At 44.4% G+C, this 20,404-nt stretch overlaps 2 protein-coding genes across 9 annotated transcripts in view; one reads left to right on the top strand and one right to left on the bottom strand.

Annotated features, from left to right (window-relative positions):
* Positions 1 to 8,789, bottom strand: part of eif2ak1 (eukaryotic translation initiation factor 2-alpha kinase 1) — a 55,042-nt gene extending 46,253 nt beyond the window's left edge. For both annotated transcript variants that reach the window (XM_072481520.1, XM_072481521.1), the window contains exons 1-3: positions 8,389 to 8,789; positions 3,480 to 3,644; positions 1,083 to 1,219 (exon numbers count right to left, since the gene is read on the bottom strand). In XM_072481520.1, the coding sequence (XP_072337621.1) occupies positions 1,083 to 1,219; positions 3,480 to 3,644; positions 8,389 to 8,533 (447 nt within the window). In that variant the 5' untranslated portion in view covers positions 8,534 to 8,789. The remainder of the gene's footprint in view (positions 1 to 1,082; positions 1,220 to 3,479; positions 3,645 to 8,388) is intronic.
* Positions 8,790 to 8,918: 129 nt separating this feature from the next.
* The window catches only part of usp42 (ubiquitin specific peptidase 42), a 147,133-nt gene continuing 135,647 nt past the window's right edge, over positions 8,919 to 20,404 (top strand). For 2 of the 7 annotated variants that reach the window (XM_072481513.1, XM_072481508.1), the window contains exon 1: positions 11,639 to 11,857. The gene's annotated coding sequence lies outside the window, so the exon portion shown is untranslated. Of the gene's footprint in view, positions 9,266 to 11,187; positions 11,290 to 11,637; positions 11,858 to 20,404 lie in introns of those variants that run through there. The other 5 variants (XM_072481510.1, XM_072481509.1, XM_072481512.1 and 2 more) reach the window with 5 other exon arrangements.

Below are 20,404 nucleotides of genomic sequence, written 5' to 3'. Positions count from 1 at the left end.
CTCTTCTCCTGGCCACCTCCAGGTAAACCCGCAGGATACTGTCCCACTTACAGCTCCGTGTCTGCTTGACCCACTGCAGAATGCGCTCCTTATCCAAGTACCTGTGGAATCTCACCACCATTCCCCTCGGGGGGGTCTCCCATTCGCGGCTTCCTCGTGAGTGCTCTGTGAGCCCTGTCCACCTCCAAGGGCCGGGATCCCCCAGCAGCTTCTCAAACATGTCCGCGATGTATGCCCCAGCGTCTGCCCCTTCGGACCCCTCCGGGAGCCCAATGATTCTCAAGTTCTGCCGCTGGGACATCTTCTCCAGGTCCTCCACCTTCTCCAGGAGCTTCTTCAGCTGGTCTCTCAGCCTCCCCACCTCCATCTCCACCGCAGTTTGATGTTCCTCCTGCTCAGCCAGCACCTTTTCTACCTTCTGGATCGCCCGATCTTGGGCGTCCAATCTAAGCTCCAACCGCTCAATTGACTCTTTTATCGGGTCCAAACAGTCCCTTTTCTGCTTAGCAAAGCCTTCCTGAATAACTTGCATCAGCTGTTCCGTTGACCGCTGAGTCGACAAACTAGAGGTCCGGTCCTCCGCCATGCTGTCTCCTGTTGCAACTTCAGCACAAGCCTTCTCTGTCTTTCTGTTTCTGCCTTTACGAGCACTTCTTGTCCTTCTCTCCATGCACCGATGTGGGAATTCAGTACACAATTGCCTCTGTCATCAGTTTTATAATTCAGGTCCGGTAGAAAATCGGGGGAAAAGGTCCAAAAGTCCGACCAGAGCGGGAGCCACCAAATGTGCGACTTACTGCTTCATAGCCGCCACCCGGAACAACTAAGTACTTTTAAGTGCCTCACCATATGTCAATTTTTTGTGAGCCTTCAACCAATATTGCTAAACAGATAATCTGGTCATTATCACACTGCCGTGGAGGGGGCTTGCCGTGCATAAATTGGCCGCTGTATTACTTGCAATAAAAGTGACAACAATTCAAAAAGTACTTAGTTGGATGTAAAGCACTTTGTGAGGTTCTGGGGTTTTGAAAAGTACAAACCTCTGAAAGGTAGAGCTCGCCAGCTTGCATTGGACTCACCTGTTGATACAAGCCATTGCTTGCTGCCTGTAGCAGATTTCTGAAGGCCTGGTTGTGCTGTAGCCTCACGGTGCTGAACTCATCGCTGAAGGTGATTGGTGAAATCAAGTGCATTCCCGCTAGTTTTTGACACAGCACTGTGAAAGACAAGGTAGACTTGTGTTTATAGAACTCCTATCATGATCTCTGCACATCCAGAAATACTTACAAATGTACGGGTTAGAAGCAGGAGGAGGCCACTCGGCCCCTCGAACCTGATCCTCCATTCAATAAGATCATGGCTGATCTGACTGTAACCTCAACCCCACATTCCTGCCTACCCCTGATAACCCCCTTGCTTATAAGAATCTATCGAGCAGCCTTTACAGCCAGTGGCATACCTTTTTTAAAAATAAATTTAGAGTACCCAATTTTTTTCCCCCCAATTAAGGGCCAATTTAGCATGGCCAATCTACCTCCTCCGCAGATCTTTGGGTTGTGAGGGTGAGACCCATGCAGACACGGGGAGAATGTGCAAATTCCACACAACAGAGACCCGGGGCCGGGATTGAACCCAGGTCCTCGGCGGCGTGAGGCCGCAGTGCTAACCACTGCCCCCACCCTGCCACCCAAGCCAGTGGCATACCTGTGGAGTGTAGTCACTGTTCTGATGTAGGGAAAGTGGCAACCAATTTATGCACCGCAAATTCCCGCAAACAGATGTGAAAATTACCAGATAATCATGTTTTATTTAGCGTTGTTAATTGAGGAATAAATATTGGCCAGGATTCTGGGAATAACCACCTAACACTTCTTCGAATAGTGCCATGGAATCTTTATTCCTAGCTGACAGGACCGACATCTCATCCAAAACTCAGTGCCTCCAGCAGTGTATCGCTTCCTCAGTGCAGCACCGGCAGTTATCAGCCGAGATGAATGTACTCAACTCCCTGGTGTGGGACTGACCACACGACTCAGGGGTGAGAGTGCTACCGATTGTGCCAAACTGACTCAAAGGAAGATGGTTTTGATGGCAGTATTGACTGATCGTGTTCAACACACGGTCATATTCACCTCCAAACTTCCTGTATAATGCCAACAGAAATCGACAACAACAATTTGTGCTTTTCATGGAGTTAGACAGCCCAAGATGGAGTGTTATCAGACAAATACGACACATCTCCATATTGGGGATTGTAAGGCAAATAACCAAAAGCTTGGTCAAAAAGGTAGGTTTTAAGGAGTGTCTTAACGGAGGAGAGAGAGGCAATGAGCTTTGGGAAGGAAATTACAGAGCTTACGACCCGGGCAGCTGAAGGTACAGCCGCCAATAGAGGACAATCAGAACTGGGGATACTGATGACTCCAGAATTAGAGGAGCACGGAGATCTTAGAAGAAAGATACCTGGGTAGAAAAATAAAGGCGTACAATTTTATTGCACACTTCACAACCACTGGATGGATGTCTCCAAGTGCTTCACAAACAATGAGGTACTTTTTGAAGTGTTGTAATGTAGGAAATGCAGCAGCCAATATGTGGTCAGCAAACTCCAAGCTGAGAGCAATGTGATCATGGTCAATCTGCTTTTTGTGATTTTGTTATATAACGTTTATAATGTCTCATTCTAAACACGGCACCGCCAACATTGCAGCAATCTCTCGGTACTGTATCAAAGTGATTTTTGTATGCTCAAGCCCTGGGGTGGGGCTTGAACCCAGTACCTTGAGATTCAGAGGCGGGGGTGTTATCACCTGGGCCATGGCTGACAAACAAGGCGGTTACAGAGATAGGGTGGGGAAAGGCTGGAGAAGAATCTGCACACACAAGTCAGAATTTCAAAATAAAGGCATTTCCAGACTGAAATCAAATGTAGATCAGCAAGCACAGGGGCGATGGGCGAATGGGGCTTGGGAGGTAGAATACAAACAGGAGGGTTTTGGATGATCAAGATAAATATCAATTCTGGGTATAAAAACTTTTCTAAAATAAAATACTTCACTTCTCTGAAATTACATTGAATTTCACTATATAGAAACAGACCATTTGGCTGGAATGTGTGGAAGAGCTGAAGGAGCACAGTGACACTACAGGATTGTGCGGCTAGAGGTCTCCAAGATTTAAATTACAATGCCTATGGTTTCATTTAACAACCCCCAGTACAAAATAGTTTTCAGAACTGCTTTACATTAATTAACGTTGATTCTTCTTCCCTGTAACTTGACTACATTTATTACATCACCCTGTGAGTCTACCCCTTATGCTAACTCAATGGCAGTGCTGTGGGAGCTTAGCTTCTTCAATCTTCTCTTTCTACCGCAACCTACAGGCTCTTTAAACCATCTTCTTCCGCACCGCTTTCTTTTCAACCCTGTCCTCCAACCAAATTATGCAACTGTCCAATGCTCGTTGTGTCTTACACTTAAACAGGCTCATGGAGCGCTGAGGATTTCGCTCATAGACGAGGCAGAGATGTTCCAGGAGTGAGACTAACAATAGCTGGTTAGGAATGGCAACTGTGAAATCCATCAACGTTGGGATTGTTCGGTTACAATCCAAACCACACTCCTGCATCAAATCGGATTCTGCAATTGTAGGAAAGGAGGAAAAATATGATGAAAATAGAATTTTTAAAAATAAGGTTTGGAAATTATATACCAGATTATACAAGAGCTGTATGCAAATTGGCTACCATGGTTACAACAGTAACTACACTTCAAGAAAAAAGGTACTTCATTGGTGGTATTACAATCCCGGAACAAACCTCAGCATTTGCCAAGATACCGGGCAGAAACCCCAATATTTTATTTCATTTGTAAGTCTGTGATGAAAGGATACTTAGTTCCAGGAGTGATTCCACGCACAAAAAGGGGGTGTGGTATATTAAAACAAACTTTACTACTAACACAGTATTACTAATTTTAACATCACAAAGAAAATAGGTTACAATTATCAGTTAAACAGTGCTTAACAATCAAACACTAAATCCTAACTGCTATATTTTATCCCCACTCAAGCAAAACCCATCTCAGGTCAAAATTCACTTTTATACACAGTTAGCTAACCCAGTTAAAGAGATGGCTTGAAGGATCCACTTTGAGAAGAGAGATCCTTCAGGAACTAGTTTACAGATTCTTGCCTGAGCCAACTATGGTTTAACCTGCCAGCCCTTTCAGAAACTATCCACAGGCAAAATCCTTTTAACTATCCTGCTTTGAGACAACTGCTGGTCAAACGTTTAACTGAACTGAAACTCAACACCTGACCGCTTCAGCCCCTAGCTCTAATTATTGACTCCCCAGGGAACTTTCTTTATATAAACAAAATTTGCCCAACTTCTGGTAAACAATATCCATGGCTGGAAATAATTATGATCTTACTTTTACGATGTTTCAATTATCCATGTTGCAGCCACAAAGTCTAGCTGCTTTCCAAACCAGGATTTTAAAAAACGATTACTGTAGCAGTCAGATACACACTGTGACCCAGGCTTTTAACCCTTACTGCACCAAATAACTTCTTTTTTAAAAATAAATTTAGTGTCCCCAATTCATTTTTTTTTCCAATTAAGAGGCAATTTAGCATGTTCAATCCACCTAGCCTGCACATTGGGGGGGCGAAACCAACGAGGACACGGAAAGAATGTGCAAACTCCACATGGACAGTGACCCAGGGCCGGGATCGAACCTGGGACCTCGGCGCTGTGAGGCAGCAGGGCTAACCCACTGCACCAAATAACTTGTCTGAAACTCCTTCATTCATCACAGTGGTAAAGCAGTTTAGGATATCCTGAATTCATGATAAGTATTACAGAAATGCAAGCTCTTTTTTCTAAGCAGCTCTTTAATCTTCAATAATCTTTATTGTCACAAGTAGGCTTACATTAACACTGCAATGAAGTTACGTGAAAAGCCCATAGTCGTCACATTCCAGCGCCTGTTCGGGTACACAGAGGGAGAATTCAGAATGTCCAAATTACCTAACAGCACATCTTTCGGGAATTGTGGGAGGAAACCAGAGCACCCGGAGGAAACCCACGCAGACACTGGGAGAACTTGCAGACTCCACACAGACGGTGACCCCAAGCGGGAATCAAACCTCATGGCAGAAGTAGCCAGCATTCAAAAAGCATGATGAGATGCGACTTTCCCAGTACCAAGATTAGTAGGCATCAAGACAGAATCAGGTATAAATTGTCCTATTAGTAGAAATAACTTACCTAGACAACTGAGAGATCAGTAGGAATTTGAGAGAGGCAGACAGCCAAATACACAGAATTTAGAATAAAAGGGGAAACATGGTATAATCACCAGCACCCTCAGAAGGAGACAGGCCAGTTTACATCCAACAGGCTAAAAGACCAATTTGCATGGCAGACTGGTACAAAAGTTGAGTCACACAGGATCAGAGGTGAGGAGGTAAGATGGATACAGAACTGGCTTGGTCATAGAAGGCAAAGGGTAGCAGTAGAAGGGTGTTTTTCTGAATGGAAGGTTGTGACTAGTGGTGTTCCACAAGAATCTGTGCTGGGGCCTTTGTTGTTTGTAGTATACATAAGCGATTTGGAGGAAAATGTAGCTGGTCTGATTAGTAAGTTTGCGGATGACACCAAGGTTGGTGGAGTGGCAGATAGTGCTAAGGCTTGTCAGAGGGTACAACAGGACATAGATAGGTTGGAGATTTGGGCAGAGAAATGGCAAATTAAGTTTAATCCAGACAAATGTGAGGTAATGCTTTTGGTAGGTCTAACATAGAGGGGAAATATACCGTAAATGGCAAAGTTCTTAGGAATATAGAAAGTCAGAGAAATCTGGGAGTGCAGGTCCACAGATATTTGAAAGTGACAACAAGGTAGTCAAGAAAGCATACAGGATGCTTGCCTTCATTGGATGGGGCATCGAATATAAAAACTGGCACATCATGCTACAGTTGTATAGAACGTTGGTAAGGCTGCACTTGGAATATTGTGCACAATTCTGGTTGCCTCACTACCAGAAGGATGTGGAGGCTTTGGAGAGGGTGCAGAGGAGGTTTACCAGGATGTTGCCTGGTCTGGAGGGTGTTAGCTATGCGGAGAGGCTGAATAGACTCGGACTGTTTTCATTAGAAAGTCGGAGATTGAGGGGTGACCTGACTGGGGTCAACAAGATGATGAGGGGCATGGACAGAGTGGATGGGCAGGCACTCTTTCCCAGGGTGGAGGGGTCAGTCACCAGGGGGAATAGGTTTAAGGTACGTGGGGCAAAGTTTAGAGGAGATGTGTGAGACAGGTTTTTTTTTTTTTTTTTTTTTTTTTACACAGAGTGTGGCGTCTGGAACGCGTTGCCTGGGGAGATTGTGGAAGCAGATACATTAACGACGTTCAAAAGGCATCTCGACAAATACATGGATAGGATGGGTATAGAGGGATACGGCACAAGGATGTGCTGAGGATTTTGCCAAGGGTGGTATCATGACCGGTACAGGCTTGGAGAGCCCAAGGGCCTGTTCCTATGCTGTATTGTTCTGCCGGAGGTCAGTTTTACATCTAAGTCTTCGAGCCAAGGTCATGCAGAACCTTTGTAAAGGCAGTTTAAATATTTTTGCTAGACCAGGAAAAGAAGTTTCCCAGACTTGATTATCAGCCCTGTATTGTGTGCTAACTATAAACTGGATTTGACTAATAGATTTATTTAATTTGGTTTGAGGAAAGGGAAGTCTTCAGGAGTTCAGAGAACTTAGCTCTATTTGGAACTAGGGTACTTTCTACATAAACTGTGTGTGTGTTTTTAGTGGTTCATATACTTAATTTTCCTAGAGAATTGTAATCCTGTTTGCGTGTACTTGCCTTTAATTTAATAACTAGTCTTTAATAATTGTTACGTAATGACCGAGCTGGTTATTCTCACTGGGTTTCACCTGACTCCGCACACCATTCAGAAACAAAATTAAGCACCCCCTTGAACCTGTGTTTCAAGTCGGGATACCCTCACAGAGACCATCAGCGAGGTTTGTGACAGGAAAGTGTTGGGGGGGGGGGGGGGGGGGTTGGGGAGAAGTGAGACACTTTGGATAACTCAGAATCACAGAATGGTTGCTGCACAGATGCAGGCCATTCAGCCAATCCAGTCCATGCCTGTTTTTTGCTAGAGCACTTTAGTTAATACCATTCCCCCACCCTTTACTCATAACCCTGCACATAGAACGATACAGCACAGTACAGGCCCTTCGGCCCACGATGTTGCACCGAAACAAAAGCCATCTAACCTACACTATGCCATTATCATCCATATGCTTATCCAATAAACTTTTAAATGCCCTCAATGTTGGCGAGTTCACTACTGTTGCAGGTAGGGCATTCCACGGCCTCACCACTCTTTGCGTAAAGAACCTACCTCTGACCTATATCTATTACCCCTCAGTTTAAAGCTATGTCCCCTCGTGCTAGCCATTTCCATCCGCGGGAGAAGGCTCTCACTGTCCACCCTATCTAACCCCCTGATCGTTTTGTATCTTTCCCTTTAGCTTCTTGTCCAATTCCCTTTTCAAAGTCATAATTCCATCTGCCTCAGCTGTGAATTCTAGACCCTAATCAAGGTTATCCTCATGTTGACATTGGTTCTTTTGCCAATCACCTTATATCGTTGCGCTCTTATTCTCGACCCTTCCACCAATGGGAATTGCTTCTCCTTCTCTACTCTGTCCCCACCCCCTCACGATTTTGAATACTTGCATCAAATTTCCTCTCAACCCTCTATTATATAAGGAGCACAGTCCCAGTTTCTCCAACCTATCCACGTAACCGAAGTCCCTCAACCTGGAACCACTGCTGTGAACCTTCTCTGCATCCTCTCTAATACTTTCACATCCTTCCTAAAGTGTGATGAACAGAATTGGACACAATGGCCGGAATTTGCCAGCCTTTCACGGCAGCGGGATCTTCAGGTCCCACCGAAGGCACACCCTTGCTGCGGGTTCCCCGACGGCGAGGGGTGCATTCAACGGGGAACCCCGTTGACAACAGCGGGACCAGAAGATCCCACTGCCGTCCAATGGCGGGAGGCGAGGAAAAACCCCACCCAATATTCCAGTCAAATCTGAACCAGTGTGTTAGAATAGTTTACCATAGCTTTCCAAGAGCTGGCACAGTAATGTGGGCCGAATGGCCTCCTGTTACACTATCGTTCTGGGAATGCAGTGCGTTACTCTGTATCGTTCTGGGAATGCAGTGCGTTACTCTGCTACACAGATGGCCTCAGGGGGGCTGTCCGCAGATTTGGGGGGTGGTGGGGGTTGAATTCGAGCCCAGATCCGGCATCAGAAGCCGGCGCTAGATGAGCCGGCACTTACCATCGAAAGTAGCTGGAGCTTCCTGCGGGAAGCTGAAGGTCAGCTTGGCCGGGGGTTGCTGCAAATCGACGCTGGAGCTCGGCGGGGTGAAGACGCCGTAGCCCAAGTCGCGGGAGCGGCGAGTTATGTTCCCTCCGCTCTGCATCAGGGCGGCAGAGGCCCGGGCAGCACATCCACGGTGCAGCGAGGCCACTGGTGGATGGTTGCAGAACCGGAACTACAGCTCACAAGATAGAGTTACGGCTCACGGAGTAGAGAGAGAATTACTAGCAAGAGACAGAAGAGCTGTGCTCAGAGAATTATGCCATTCCAAACAGCAACTTTTACATCTGCAGGGTGTCCCAAAGCACTTTATAGCCCATCGAATACTTTTGAAGTATAGTCACTGTTGCAATGTAGGAAATGCAGCAGCTAATTTCGACACAACAAGCTCCCACAAACAACACCGTGATAAGGGCCTTCGCTGTGGCTGGATCAAAACACCTGAACTCCTTCCCTAACAGCACCGTGGCCGTCCCTACACCACATGGGCTGCAGTGTTTCAAGAAGGCAGCTCACCACCACCTCAAGGGGAATTAGGGATGGGCAATAAATGATGGCCTAGCCAGCGACGCCCACATCTTGTGAAATAATATTAAAAAGATCTGCCCTTGTGATTTTGGTTGACTAACAAATATTGACCAGGACACCAGGGAGAATTCGCCCCTGCTCTTCTTCAAAATAGTCTAATGAGATCTTTATTCACTCGAGAGGACTGATGGATTTAACACTTATAGATTTCTTAATAGCCAATGCTAGGTTGTGGATTACCAAATGCAATGTGGCTAGCCCATGTCACGGCCTGGTCCTCAGGTCTGCGAGAGATTAGGAACACACCGTAAGTAAAGCCTTGCACTCCTAGTTGTGTTAAACCTCCGATTTCTGTTTTACAGTTCTGCAAACACTCCAGGCTTCCGCCTCACACAGATGACAAATTAACATTACACTGTCAAATTCCAGTAGCTCTATACATTTCAGGCCTATTTCCCAGTGTCATCAAAACCCACAATTATTGCCACAGCTACTAAAACAAAGAATATATGTAGAGCCCTTTTGTGTCATAACACCTTTTTTTGCCACTGTCCACATTGGCTCAAGAGTTGAAGACCTTCAGATCTTCAGGAATGTATGGCTCTGGTAGTAGAATTAATTCCTGGAGATGTTTCATTGATCGGGATGACTGTATAATCATGTCTGAGAGAATTTGTTTGACTGTGTTCCCAATTCTGCATGAAGACCTTGCAGTGGTTGTCAGCAGTTCCAAAACAATTAAACACAGATAAGTATGCCAAGTTTCACTGTCTCCTGGAAGGAATTCCTCTGGACAACTTGTGTGCCTTCATCTATAGATATCTTAACCAATCAGCAAGGCAGCAATCTGGGCACTGGACATTATGTAAGAAGCTACCCCCTGAGCCTCTTTTTTACCCCAGAAGGGAAAAAAACAGCGCAGTATTCTTATTTTTTCCATATTGGTGTTTGCAGGATTGAGGGTAGGAGGCCACAGAGGTTCTTCAGGTCCCACCGAAGGCACAGAGTGACGACTGGAAGATTTTAGGAATATTGGATTCTAAGTATTGGGCAATTTAAGAATTAAAAGCCTGGGGTTAGAGTGTGTTTGCAATGGTCATTTAAAAAAAAATTCTGTTTTACAGGGCATCACAGAAGGTGAAATTGACAGAGGAATGTATTTTTCAGTATGGGCTAATGCACTGTGGTTTGACTGGGACAGTCCCTGGGGAGTTAAATATGCATTCAGTCGCTGGAGAGTTAATTTGTTTTCAGCTTGGGGAGATGATGTCATTGCTGGGTTGAGCAAAGAGATTTGGAGAGATTTTTGAAACAAGCTTTTGGAGAGAAGAGTTGAAATCTAATCTGGCAACTCTTGTTTTTTTTAAGACCACAAGTAAAGGCAGTTTTCTTTCCCAGTAGGATAGTTTTTAAAAAGAGTAATAATATTTTAAAGCAGAGCAGTCTCATTTGAAGACAAGGAAGAGATTGAAACAACCCAGTTGAAGCAGCTAATAATAATCTTTATTAGTGTCACAAATAGGCTTACATTAACACTGCAATTAAGTTACTGTGAAAATCCCCTAGTCGCCACATTCCGGCTCCTGTTCGGGTACACGGAAGGGGAATTCAGAATGTCCTAACAGCACGTCTTTCGGGACTTGTGGGAGGAAACCGGAGTACCCGCAGAAAACCCAGACACAGGGAGAACGTGCAGACTCCGCACAGATAATGACCCAAGCCGTGAATCGAACCTGGACCCTGATGCTGTGAAGCAACAGTGCTAACCACTGTGCTACCGTGCCACCTATGGGCTATCTCACAGTTGGATGATGTGCGACCTCTAACCAGCAGGTGGCGGTACAGACACACCATGCGGTGATATAAAGGGAGACACATCCGGCCATCTGGAGAAGATTGAGAGGGTACTAAGGTGTATATGTTAATGGTCAGTGCTAGGGGCAAGTTCCAGAGGAGTAGTTTGCAGACTCCATGATAACATGTTCTCTATCATACCACACATGACTCAATAAAAGATTCTGGTTTGGACAAGTCAAAGTGTTTGATGAGTTCCTTCGTGAAGTACAAAGGACCAAACACAACAAGCACTACCTACTTAAGACCAAATATAGGGTTTCCTTCCCTCTGTGAACTTGCAGTATTCGCCTCCGAATGGTGGCGGCGCTGCCGCCGGCGGACCCCGCCCTCTGCCACCTCCCCGCGGTGCGTTGTGGGGCGGGTCGTAGTGCCCGGATGTGCTGATTGTGAGCTCGCTCCGTGTCGTAATCGTTAGGGGGGGGGAGGGGGGGGTTTATCGCCGCGCGTGCCGTCGTCGTGATGGAAACACTCGGGGTATGTACCGGGGCTCGGGGGGATGGGGGTTAGCTATGGCTCCCGCTCGGGCTTCGCGTGTAACTTGCGGCGACTCCACAGACTCCCAGAGCGCTTCCCCCTCACAGCCCGGCGATGCTCCCTCCTATGGTTAGCGCTCCCCTTCCTTTCCCCCCCAATTTACTCCCTCGTCCTGTTCCTCTTCCCTTTAAATGGCGGTGGCCAACGGGCCTGGTCAGCCCCTGTGGTAATTCTCCCCCCCCACTCCCATAAGCGAGATATAAGACACTACCAACCGACGGTGCATTGTGCAGCCGCGGGGATGTAGGCCCCGGAGCCGGCTCCCCCCTCCTCACTGAGGGGGAGGGGAGGCGCGCACGTGTATGTGTGCGCATGCGCGTGTCACCCTCCTGAGCAGTGCCTCCGCTTTGTTTCCTTTTTTGCAGAGAGGGTGTGGGGGTCTTTTGCGATCAAAGGCACACCGAATCTGGGTAAAAGGGGCAATGGATACCCCCAGTCTTCGCCACCCCTTAAGAGGGGGAGCTTTCTGCTTCTACGAGCCGGAGGTGGAAATTGAGCAAGTTTTAAGGTGCAACTCCATTCACGCACTTTCGCTGCTTGGGTTGGGTTTTTTTTGAATGAATTGTTTCATGAGTCACTGACAACCCAAGTCACACATTTTACTAACCAATAGTACCTTAAAAGTCGTGATTTTTATCCGATACGAAGTGTGGATTTTTCCTACAGTACGTATGGAAAAAATAAAGTTTTCAATTTCTATATGGAAACATTTTTATTTAAGTTTATTTTTTTTCTCAATAATTTAAATTGTAAAGTGCATATTCGTGAGATGCAATGATACATTAATTTATTGGGTTGCCTGTCAACCTTTTTGTTAATATATCTATCTTAGTTGGAAAATGCAACAGCTTTTCCCGTTGTCAGATGTAACACTGCTGATTTCTCATCCCTTGGCTTAATGGCATTTTATCTGTATTTAAACACGAAAATCCAGAAATGCTTTGGAAAACAGATCAGACTGTGCCACATTACTGTTCATCAAAAATGTCTCCATTCTAAATTGCTTAATTCAAATTGAGACCATTTGTCAACTATATATTTCCATTTGGGCTGTCATTTGCATCATTAATTTAAATAACTGGATATTTAAGCTTTAATGTAAAAACATTAATTAATATTCCTATCAGATTGTGTATGGATCAGCAAAACAATAATCTTGTTCTTTTAATGCCAAATATTCATTATCTGAATACAAATTTTCATTGCATTATCTATTCAATAATGAAATACCCAGCATAAAAATGTTTCCAAAGAGGAATTGATAATTCCCATTGGTAGAAGTGATCTAGAAGTTATTGGATTGTCTTTAAAACTTGGCTGGTTTACTAAAGGAAACCTACATTCCTTATTCCTACAGCATTTATGAGCTAGTCGTACACCAATGTGGTTGACCTTAACTGCCCCTGAAGTGGTCCAGCAAGCCACCACCCGGTTATACCAAACTTTTGCAAGGGTTTAGATCAACTCAGAATAGCAATAAATTTCTGCTTTGCCAGTGTTGCCCACATCCCAAGCATGCTTTTTAAAAATGGCTTGTTTTACATATTTCCTTATAGTTTATAGTTAACTTTGTACCCTATCATTGCTGGAAAATAAAATAATTTGCCTCCCAAGTTTGCCTGGTTAAAAACAAGGAATTCACCAATTTGGAAAAATAGTGTTTCTGTTTTACTTCCTGCTTGGTTTTTGTGTTGTATCCTATCTGCCTGTTTCGAAAGGATTTTTAAAATTTACTTTCCTTGGTTAAGGTTCAGGTAAGTTTTTCATGGTTGATCGTCCATCAAACACCATGAAGCTTTTAAGACCATTGCCGTGCTGGAGCCAAAGCAGTAAATAGTGTAATGTTCACTGGCCACAGTAGTGGTGGTCCCTGATGGACTGATCTCCTAGTTCCTCAGCTTGCAAAAGGTGACATCTTGTTAATACATGGACATTTCCAGCTCCGGTTGGTCATTTTAAGTTTGTAAACATGTACAAGAATAGGGCAAACATTAGAATGATACATTTTAATCCATACCAATCATTTTGAATACCAGTAATTTTAAAATTGCTTGTGAATATCAAGGGTGCATGGTAATTCCTAACTTGTGCATGTACTGCAGATGGGAAGCCAATGCAATTTAATACTTTTGTTCTTCCATTTCAAGTGACTTCTTTGAGCTATGGAGGTAAAGGATTTCACTTTAAAAAAATTCTAACCTATCAAAAGAACGATAAGCCACCTTGAGTTTGCTGCGGATGTGCTGTTAGTTTAACAAAGCCATTCCAAGTTTGACCATTCAGTGTGAGAACTTTTTAGAATGTATCATAGCTTTTACATGGCCATTGAGGTTTGGAGTGATGTTGATTAATATGTTGGTGATAAGCCAGTTGTGACAAATTGGGAAGAAGGATGTGAGTAATTGCATTTCTGATGAGTAAATAAAAATGAGTTATCGATTCTTGTATTCGTTCACACATGATTGAACTTTAAACCTTTTTATGAGTTTGGTAAAATGATGTGACGAAAAGCAGAGTATGTAAGTGTTTGATCGTTGTAACTAGTTTACTTCCTTTGTTACTGAATTGTGGTGAGGCCAGTAAATGCACGCCTGAAGTGAATTTCCCTATATTGTGTAAGGGTGTATAATATGTCCTCTACTAATGTAGCTAAAGCTGTCACTCTGGCATGTCAGCAATTTCTATTGGACAACCATGGTTTTGGAGACAAATTGTAACAGTGTAACCAATCAGTTTCATTTTGTCCTGTTAGAATTTTGGGCTCATAAGTCTGAACAAGCATAGCATTGCCATGAATTAAATATTTTAAATTACTGAAAGTGTAAATTGCTTGGATAGCAGTGGATTACGTGTTCAGTTGTAATCCCAATTTAAGTACATTGAGTGAAAATTCTGCAGAATACTGTTGGTGTTCAGTGGGGGAACTTTGCAGCAAATATTTGAACCATTTAATTAAATATTGTATTTATATTGCATTCTTATCAACGTCTCACAATTTTACTTAACTTCTGGAATATTACCACTTTTGCAATTGTACACGTTTGGATCTACACAGCCACTTAATTTATCCATCCCTTGGTGATGGACTGAAGAATCTAGAGCCAGACAATCTCAGAAATATATGCATTGTGGGGCAGGAAAGGTGACTTATAATCAAGGCTAATATCTGTTGACAAATGTCATGAGTGATACTCAGTTTATCCATACAATTGCTACAGTGCAGAAGAGGGCCATTTGGCCCATCAAGTCTGCACTGACTCTCTGAAAGGGCTCCCTACCAAGGCCCACTCCCCTGTTCTAGCCCCATAACCCCACCTGACCAGTACACCTCTGGACATTGAGGAAATTCTATCATGGCCAATCCACCTAACCTGCACATAGAACATAGAACTGTACAGCACAGTACAGGCCCTTAGGCCCACAATGTTGTGCCGAACTAGTCTGAAACTAAGATCAAATCAACCTACTCCCAATCATTCTAGTGCACTCCACATGCCTATCCAATAACCGCTTGAAAGTTCCTAAAGTGTCCGACTCCACTACCATAGCTGGGAGTGCGTTCCATGCCCCAACTACTCTGAGTAAAGAACCTACCTCTGATATCCCTCCTATATCTTCCACCATGAACCTTATAGTTATGCCCCCGTGTAACAGCTACATCCATCTGAGGAAAAAGTCGCTGAACGTCCACTCTATCTATCCTGCTCATCATCTTATACACCTCAATTAAGTCACCTCTCATCCTCCTTCGCTCCCATGAGAAAAGCCCTAGCTCCCTCAACCTTTCCTCATAAGACCTACCCTCCAATCCAGGCAGCATCCTGGTAAATCTCCTTTGCACTCTTTCCAATGCTTCCACATCCTTCCTATATTAGGTGACCAGAACTGCACACACTACTCCAAATGTGGTCTAACCAAGGTCTTGTACAGTTGCAGCATAACCTCACGGCTCTTAAACTCAATCCCCCTGATAATAAATGCTAATATACTATAGGCTTTCTTCACGGCTCTATCCACTTGGGTGGCAACTTTCAGAGATCTATGGACATGAACTCCGAGATCTCTCTGCTCCTCCACATTCTTCAGAACCCTGCCGTTAACCCTGTAATCCGCATTCAAATTTGTCCTACCGAAATGAATCACCTCACACTTATCAGGGTTAAACTCCATCTGCCACTTTTCAGCCCAGCTCTGCATCCTATCAATATCTCTTTGCAGCCTACAACGGCCCTCCACATTATCCGCTACTCCACCAATCTTGGTGTCATCAGCAAATTTACTAACCCAACCTTCAACTCCATCATAAGAACTAGGAGCAGGAGTAGGCCATCTGGCCCCTCGAGCCTGCTCCACCATTCAATGAGATCATGGCTGATCTTTTGTGGACTCAGCTCCCCTTTCCGGCCCGAACACTATAACCCTTAATCTCTTTATTCTTCAAAAAACTATCTATCTTTATCTTAAAAACTTTTAATGAAGGAGCCTCTAAGGCTTCACTGGGCAAGGAATTCCATAGATTCACAACCCTTTGGGTGAAGAAGTTCCTTCTAAACTCAGTCCTAAATCTACTTCCCCTTATTTTGAGGCTAGTTCTGCTTTCACCTGCCAGTGGAAACAACCTACCTGCATCTATCCTATCTATTCCCTTCATAATTTTATATGTTTCTATAAGATCCCCCCTCATCCTTCTAAATTCCAACGAGTACAGTTCCAGTCTACTCAACCTCTCCTCGTAATCCAACCCCTTCAGCTCTGGGATTAACCTAGTGAATCTCCTCTGCACACCCTCCAGTGCCAGTACGTCCTTTCTCAAGTAAGGAGACCAAAACTGAACACAATACTCCAGGTGTGGCCTCACTAGCACCTTATACAATTGCAGCATAACCTCCCTAGTCTTAAACTCCATCCCTCTAGCAAAGAAGGACAAAATTCCATTTGTCGTCTTAATCACCTGTTGCACCTGTAAACCAACGTTTTGCGACTCATGCACTAGCACACCCAGGTCTCTCTGCACAGCAGCATGTTTTAATATTTTATCATTTAAATAATCCCTTTTGCTGTTATTCCTACCCAAATGGATAACCTCTCATTTGTCAACATTGTATTCCATTGCCAGACCCTAGCCCATTCACGTAGCCTATCCAAATCCCTCTGCAGACTTCCAGCATCCTCTGCACTTTTTGCTTTACCACTCATCTTAGTGTTGTGTGCAAACTTGGACACATTGCCCTTGGTCCCCAACTCCAAATCATCTCTGTAAATTGTGGGCCCAACACTGATCCCTGAGGGGCATTGATAAAAATCACAAATAGCAGAGGACCCATCACTGATCCCTGTGGTACACTGCTGGTGACTGGGAGGAATCTTTGGACTATGGGAGGAATTCGGAGGAAATACACGCAGGCACGGTGAGAGTGCAAGCTCCACACAGTCAGTCACCCCAGGCCAGGATTGAACCCGGGTCCCTGGAGCTGAGGCAGCAGTGTCACCCAGTGAATTGGGAAACAGTTAGGGAATGTCAGGTTTAAGCTTGTTTTCCAGTCAGCACCAGCATTTGTAATTCAATAGTTATCTTAACTAAGTGTCAAACAACAAAGCACACTATGGGGCATAGATAGAACTCTATTGATTTGGCATATCATTAATTATTGATAATTGAATCATATATTTGACTTTCCTTGACCCATTAATAGCAATTTTTACGTTTTGATACCTTGTATAATGTTGTCTTCACAGTGATTTTCCCAATTTGAGCTGCAACTACCCCATGACTAACAGACTGGTTGATCATTAGTCTTAATTGTGATTAGCATTCAAGCGGGGAGAGGGAGACAGGAAGAGAGGGAGAGAGAGGGAGCGGGGGAGAGGAAGAGGGGGGGGAGGAAAGGGGGGGGGAAAGAGGGGGGGGGAGGAGAAAAGAGGGTGGGAGAGGGGGACAAGGAGAAGGGGAGGGGGAGAGGGGGAGGGGGAGAAAAAAAAATTGTGATAAGCATTCTTGTCTGTTGTGACTAGTTTTGGCAGCTTGGTGCTGCAAAGCACTGTGCAGTGGAATTGGGGCATGTCTGCATTTGAGATTCCCCACGCAGCACAAGTCCCTGATGTTGAAGAGGTGCTGACATGTTCGAACAGTGTGTTAATTAGTATGCACTGTTGGCTACAGTAATTGCTAAGTTTACCCACTTTACTCAGCATTTCTTGCTTAAGAATTCAAGGAAGTAATCGTGGAGTGTCAAAGTTAATTGCAATTTACTTTTTTCTGAAACCACTGCTTTTTATTTAACAGCCAATGTTTTACTGCATCAAGGTGCTTAAGAAATTGGTGCATTTCTACCTTAAGTATCAATACATTCATTAGTCAAGAATAACAGTCCATTGCAGAGAAGAACTTCCTCTGATGTACCCCAATAATGTGCCTGGATTGCCACCGTCAGTTGAGGATTTTGGTTGTGTGCACCGATAGAGGGCCTTCGGACTATTGTGTCCTTGCCGGCCGTCAAGCATCTAATAATTCTAATCCCATTTTCCAGCACTTGGTCCGTAGCCTTGCATGCTATGGCATTTCAAGTGCTCATCTAAATACTTAAAAGGTTGTGAGTGTTCCTGTCTCTACCCTTTCAGGCAGAGAGTTCCAGATTCCCACCACCCTCTTGGGTGAAATTCTTTCTCTTCACATCTCCGATAAACCTGTCCATTAACTTAAATCTATGCCCCCTGGTTATTGCTCCTCTACTAATACCTTAAATCAATGCCCCCTGGTTATTGCTCCTCTGCTAAGAGGAAAAGTGTTTTCCTATACCATATCTCCGCCCCTCATAATTTTATACACCTCACCTCCGCCTTTCCCAAGAAAAACAACTACAGCCTAACCTGTCTCTTGATAGCTGAAACACTCCATCCCAGGCAACATCCTGGTGAATTTCCTCTGCACCCTCTCCAATGCAATCACATACCTCCTATAGTGTGACGACCAGTACTCCAGCTGTGTCCTGACCAGCTTCATCAATACCTCCCTGCTCTTATATTCTATGGTACGAAGTCTTACAACACCAGGTTAAAGTCCAACAGGTTTGTTTCGATGTCACTAGCTTTCAGAGCGCTGCTCCTTCCTCAGGTGAATGAAGAGGTATGTTCCAGAAACACATATATAGACAAATTCAAAGATGCCAAACAATGCTAGGAATGTGACCATTAGCAGGTGATTAAATCTTTACAGATCCAGAGATGGGGTAACCCCAGGTTAAAGAGGTGTGAATTGTATCAAGCCAGGACAGTTGGTAGGATTTTGCAGGCCAGGTGGTGGGGGATGAATGTAATGCGACATGAATCCCAGGTCCCGGTTGAGGCCGCACTCGTGTGCGGAACTTGGCTATAAGTTTCTGCTCGGCGATTCTGCGTTGTCGCGCGTCCTGAAGGCCGCCTTGGAGAACGCTTACCCGGAGATCAGAGGCTGAATGCCCTTGACTGCTGAAGTGTTCCACGACTGGAAGGGAACATTCCTGCCTGGTGATTGTTGCGCGATGTCCGTTCATTCGTTGTCGCAGCGTCTGCATGGTCTCGCCAATGTACCACGCTTCGGGACATCCTTTCCTGCAGCGTATGAGGTAGACAACGTTGGCCGAGTCGCACGAGTATGTACCGCGTACCTGGTGGGTGGTGTTCTCACGTGTAATAGTGGTATCCATGTCGATGATCTGGCATGTCTTGCAGAGATTGCCCTGGCAGGGTTGTGTGGTGTCGTGGTCACTGTTCTGAAGACTGGGTAGTTTGCTGCAAACAATGGTTCGTTAGAGGTTGCGCGGTTGTTTGAAGGCAAGTAGTGGGGGTGTGGGGATGACCTTGGCAAGATGTTCATCATCGTCAATGACGTGTTGATATTATATTCTATGCCTCGGTTAATAAAGGCAAGTATCCTTTGTGCCATCTTAACCGCCTTGTCTACCTGCATTGCTGTCTTCAGAGATCGATGGATATGCACACCAGGTCTCTCTGAGCCTCTATTTCCTAGCGTCCTACCATTCATTGTATATTCCCTTGTCTTGTTAGTCCCAAAATGCATTACCTCACACTTGAGGGTTAAATTCCATTTGCTAATGCTTTGCCCATCTGACCAGCCCTTCTTTCTGATCCTGTTTGCAATTATTGACCATTTAGGTTGTTAAACTGAATGCCAGTTTCGGGTTACAGGAAGTTTCATAGTGCAGGTTTCTATCCATTAGGTGAATTGACATTGTTCAAGCATATTACCTATCTGTTGCCTACAGAGAAAACATTCTTGCATTTTTGGCTGGATTTAAGTCCAGCTATCAAATCTATGGGTAATGTGCCATTCCAGACCCCTTTAGAGTTATAGCTGCAGGATCATTGGAATACAGTTATATGCAATATGTACTTAGGGCGGCACGGTGGCGCAGTGGTTAGCACTGCTGCCTACGGTGCTGAGGGCCCGGGTTCAATCCCGCCCCTGGGTCACTGTCTGTGTGGAGTTTGCACATTTTCCCCATGCCTGTGTGGGTTTCACCCCCACAACCCAAAGATATCCAGGTTAGGCGGATTGGCCATGCTAAATTGCTCCTTAATTGGAAAAAGATAATTGGATACTCTAAATTTTTTTTTTATAAATATGCAGTATGTACTTAACCAACAAATTGAGATGCAGTGTGACTTGCTTAAGACACACGTAGCGGCTATATCATTATGGAATTTGAGGTAAAATAATGTTTATTGGAGGTGAAATAAGAAATTGTTGGCAATTTTCTATTACCAATGGTGAAACACAGTCTTGACTTCAGTTCACAATGCACCTTTCATGAAAAATATCTGTCTATCGGGAATAGTAAAACAATAAACTTTTATCAATTCAGAAAACATGGTAACTGTATATTTTGGTAATTATATATTTTTGGCAATTAACTGAAAATTGAAAAATCTGAAGAAGTAGGGTTGGATCGCTTGCCTTTTACAGAGTTGGTTGAGCTGCTGGTGCTGCGTCACTGTTCCATATTTTAAAAAAAAAGTAACTCCTGAATCTTCAACACTTAGGAAATCTGTGTGTAAA

This window comes from Scyliorhinus torazame, chromosome 17 (assembly GCF_047496885.1).
Source record: "Scyliorhinus torazame isolate Kashiwa2021f chromosome 17, sScyTor2.1, whole genome shotgun sequence".
NCBI classification, from domain to species: domain Eukaryota; kingdom Metazoa; phylum Chordata; class Chondrichthyes; order Carcharhiniformes; family Scyliorhinidae; genus Scyliorhinus; species Scyliorhinus torazame.
Note: the sequence above shows the minus strand (reverse complement) of the source record. Positions and strands in the feature narration are given on the sequence as shown.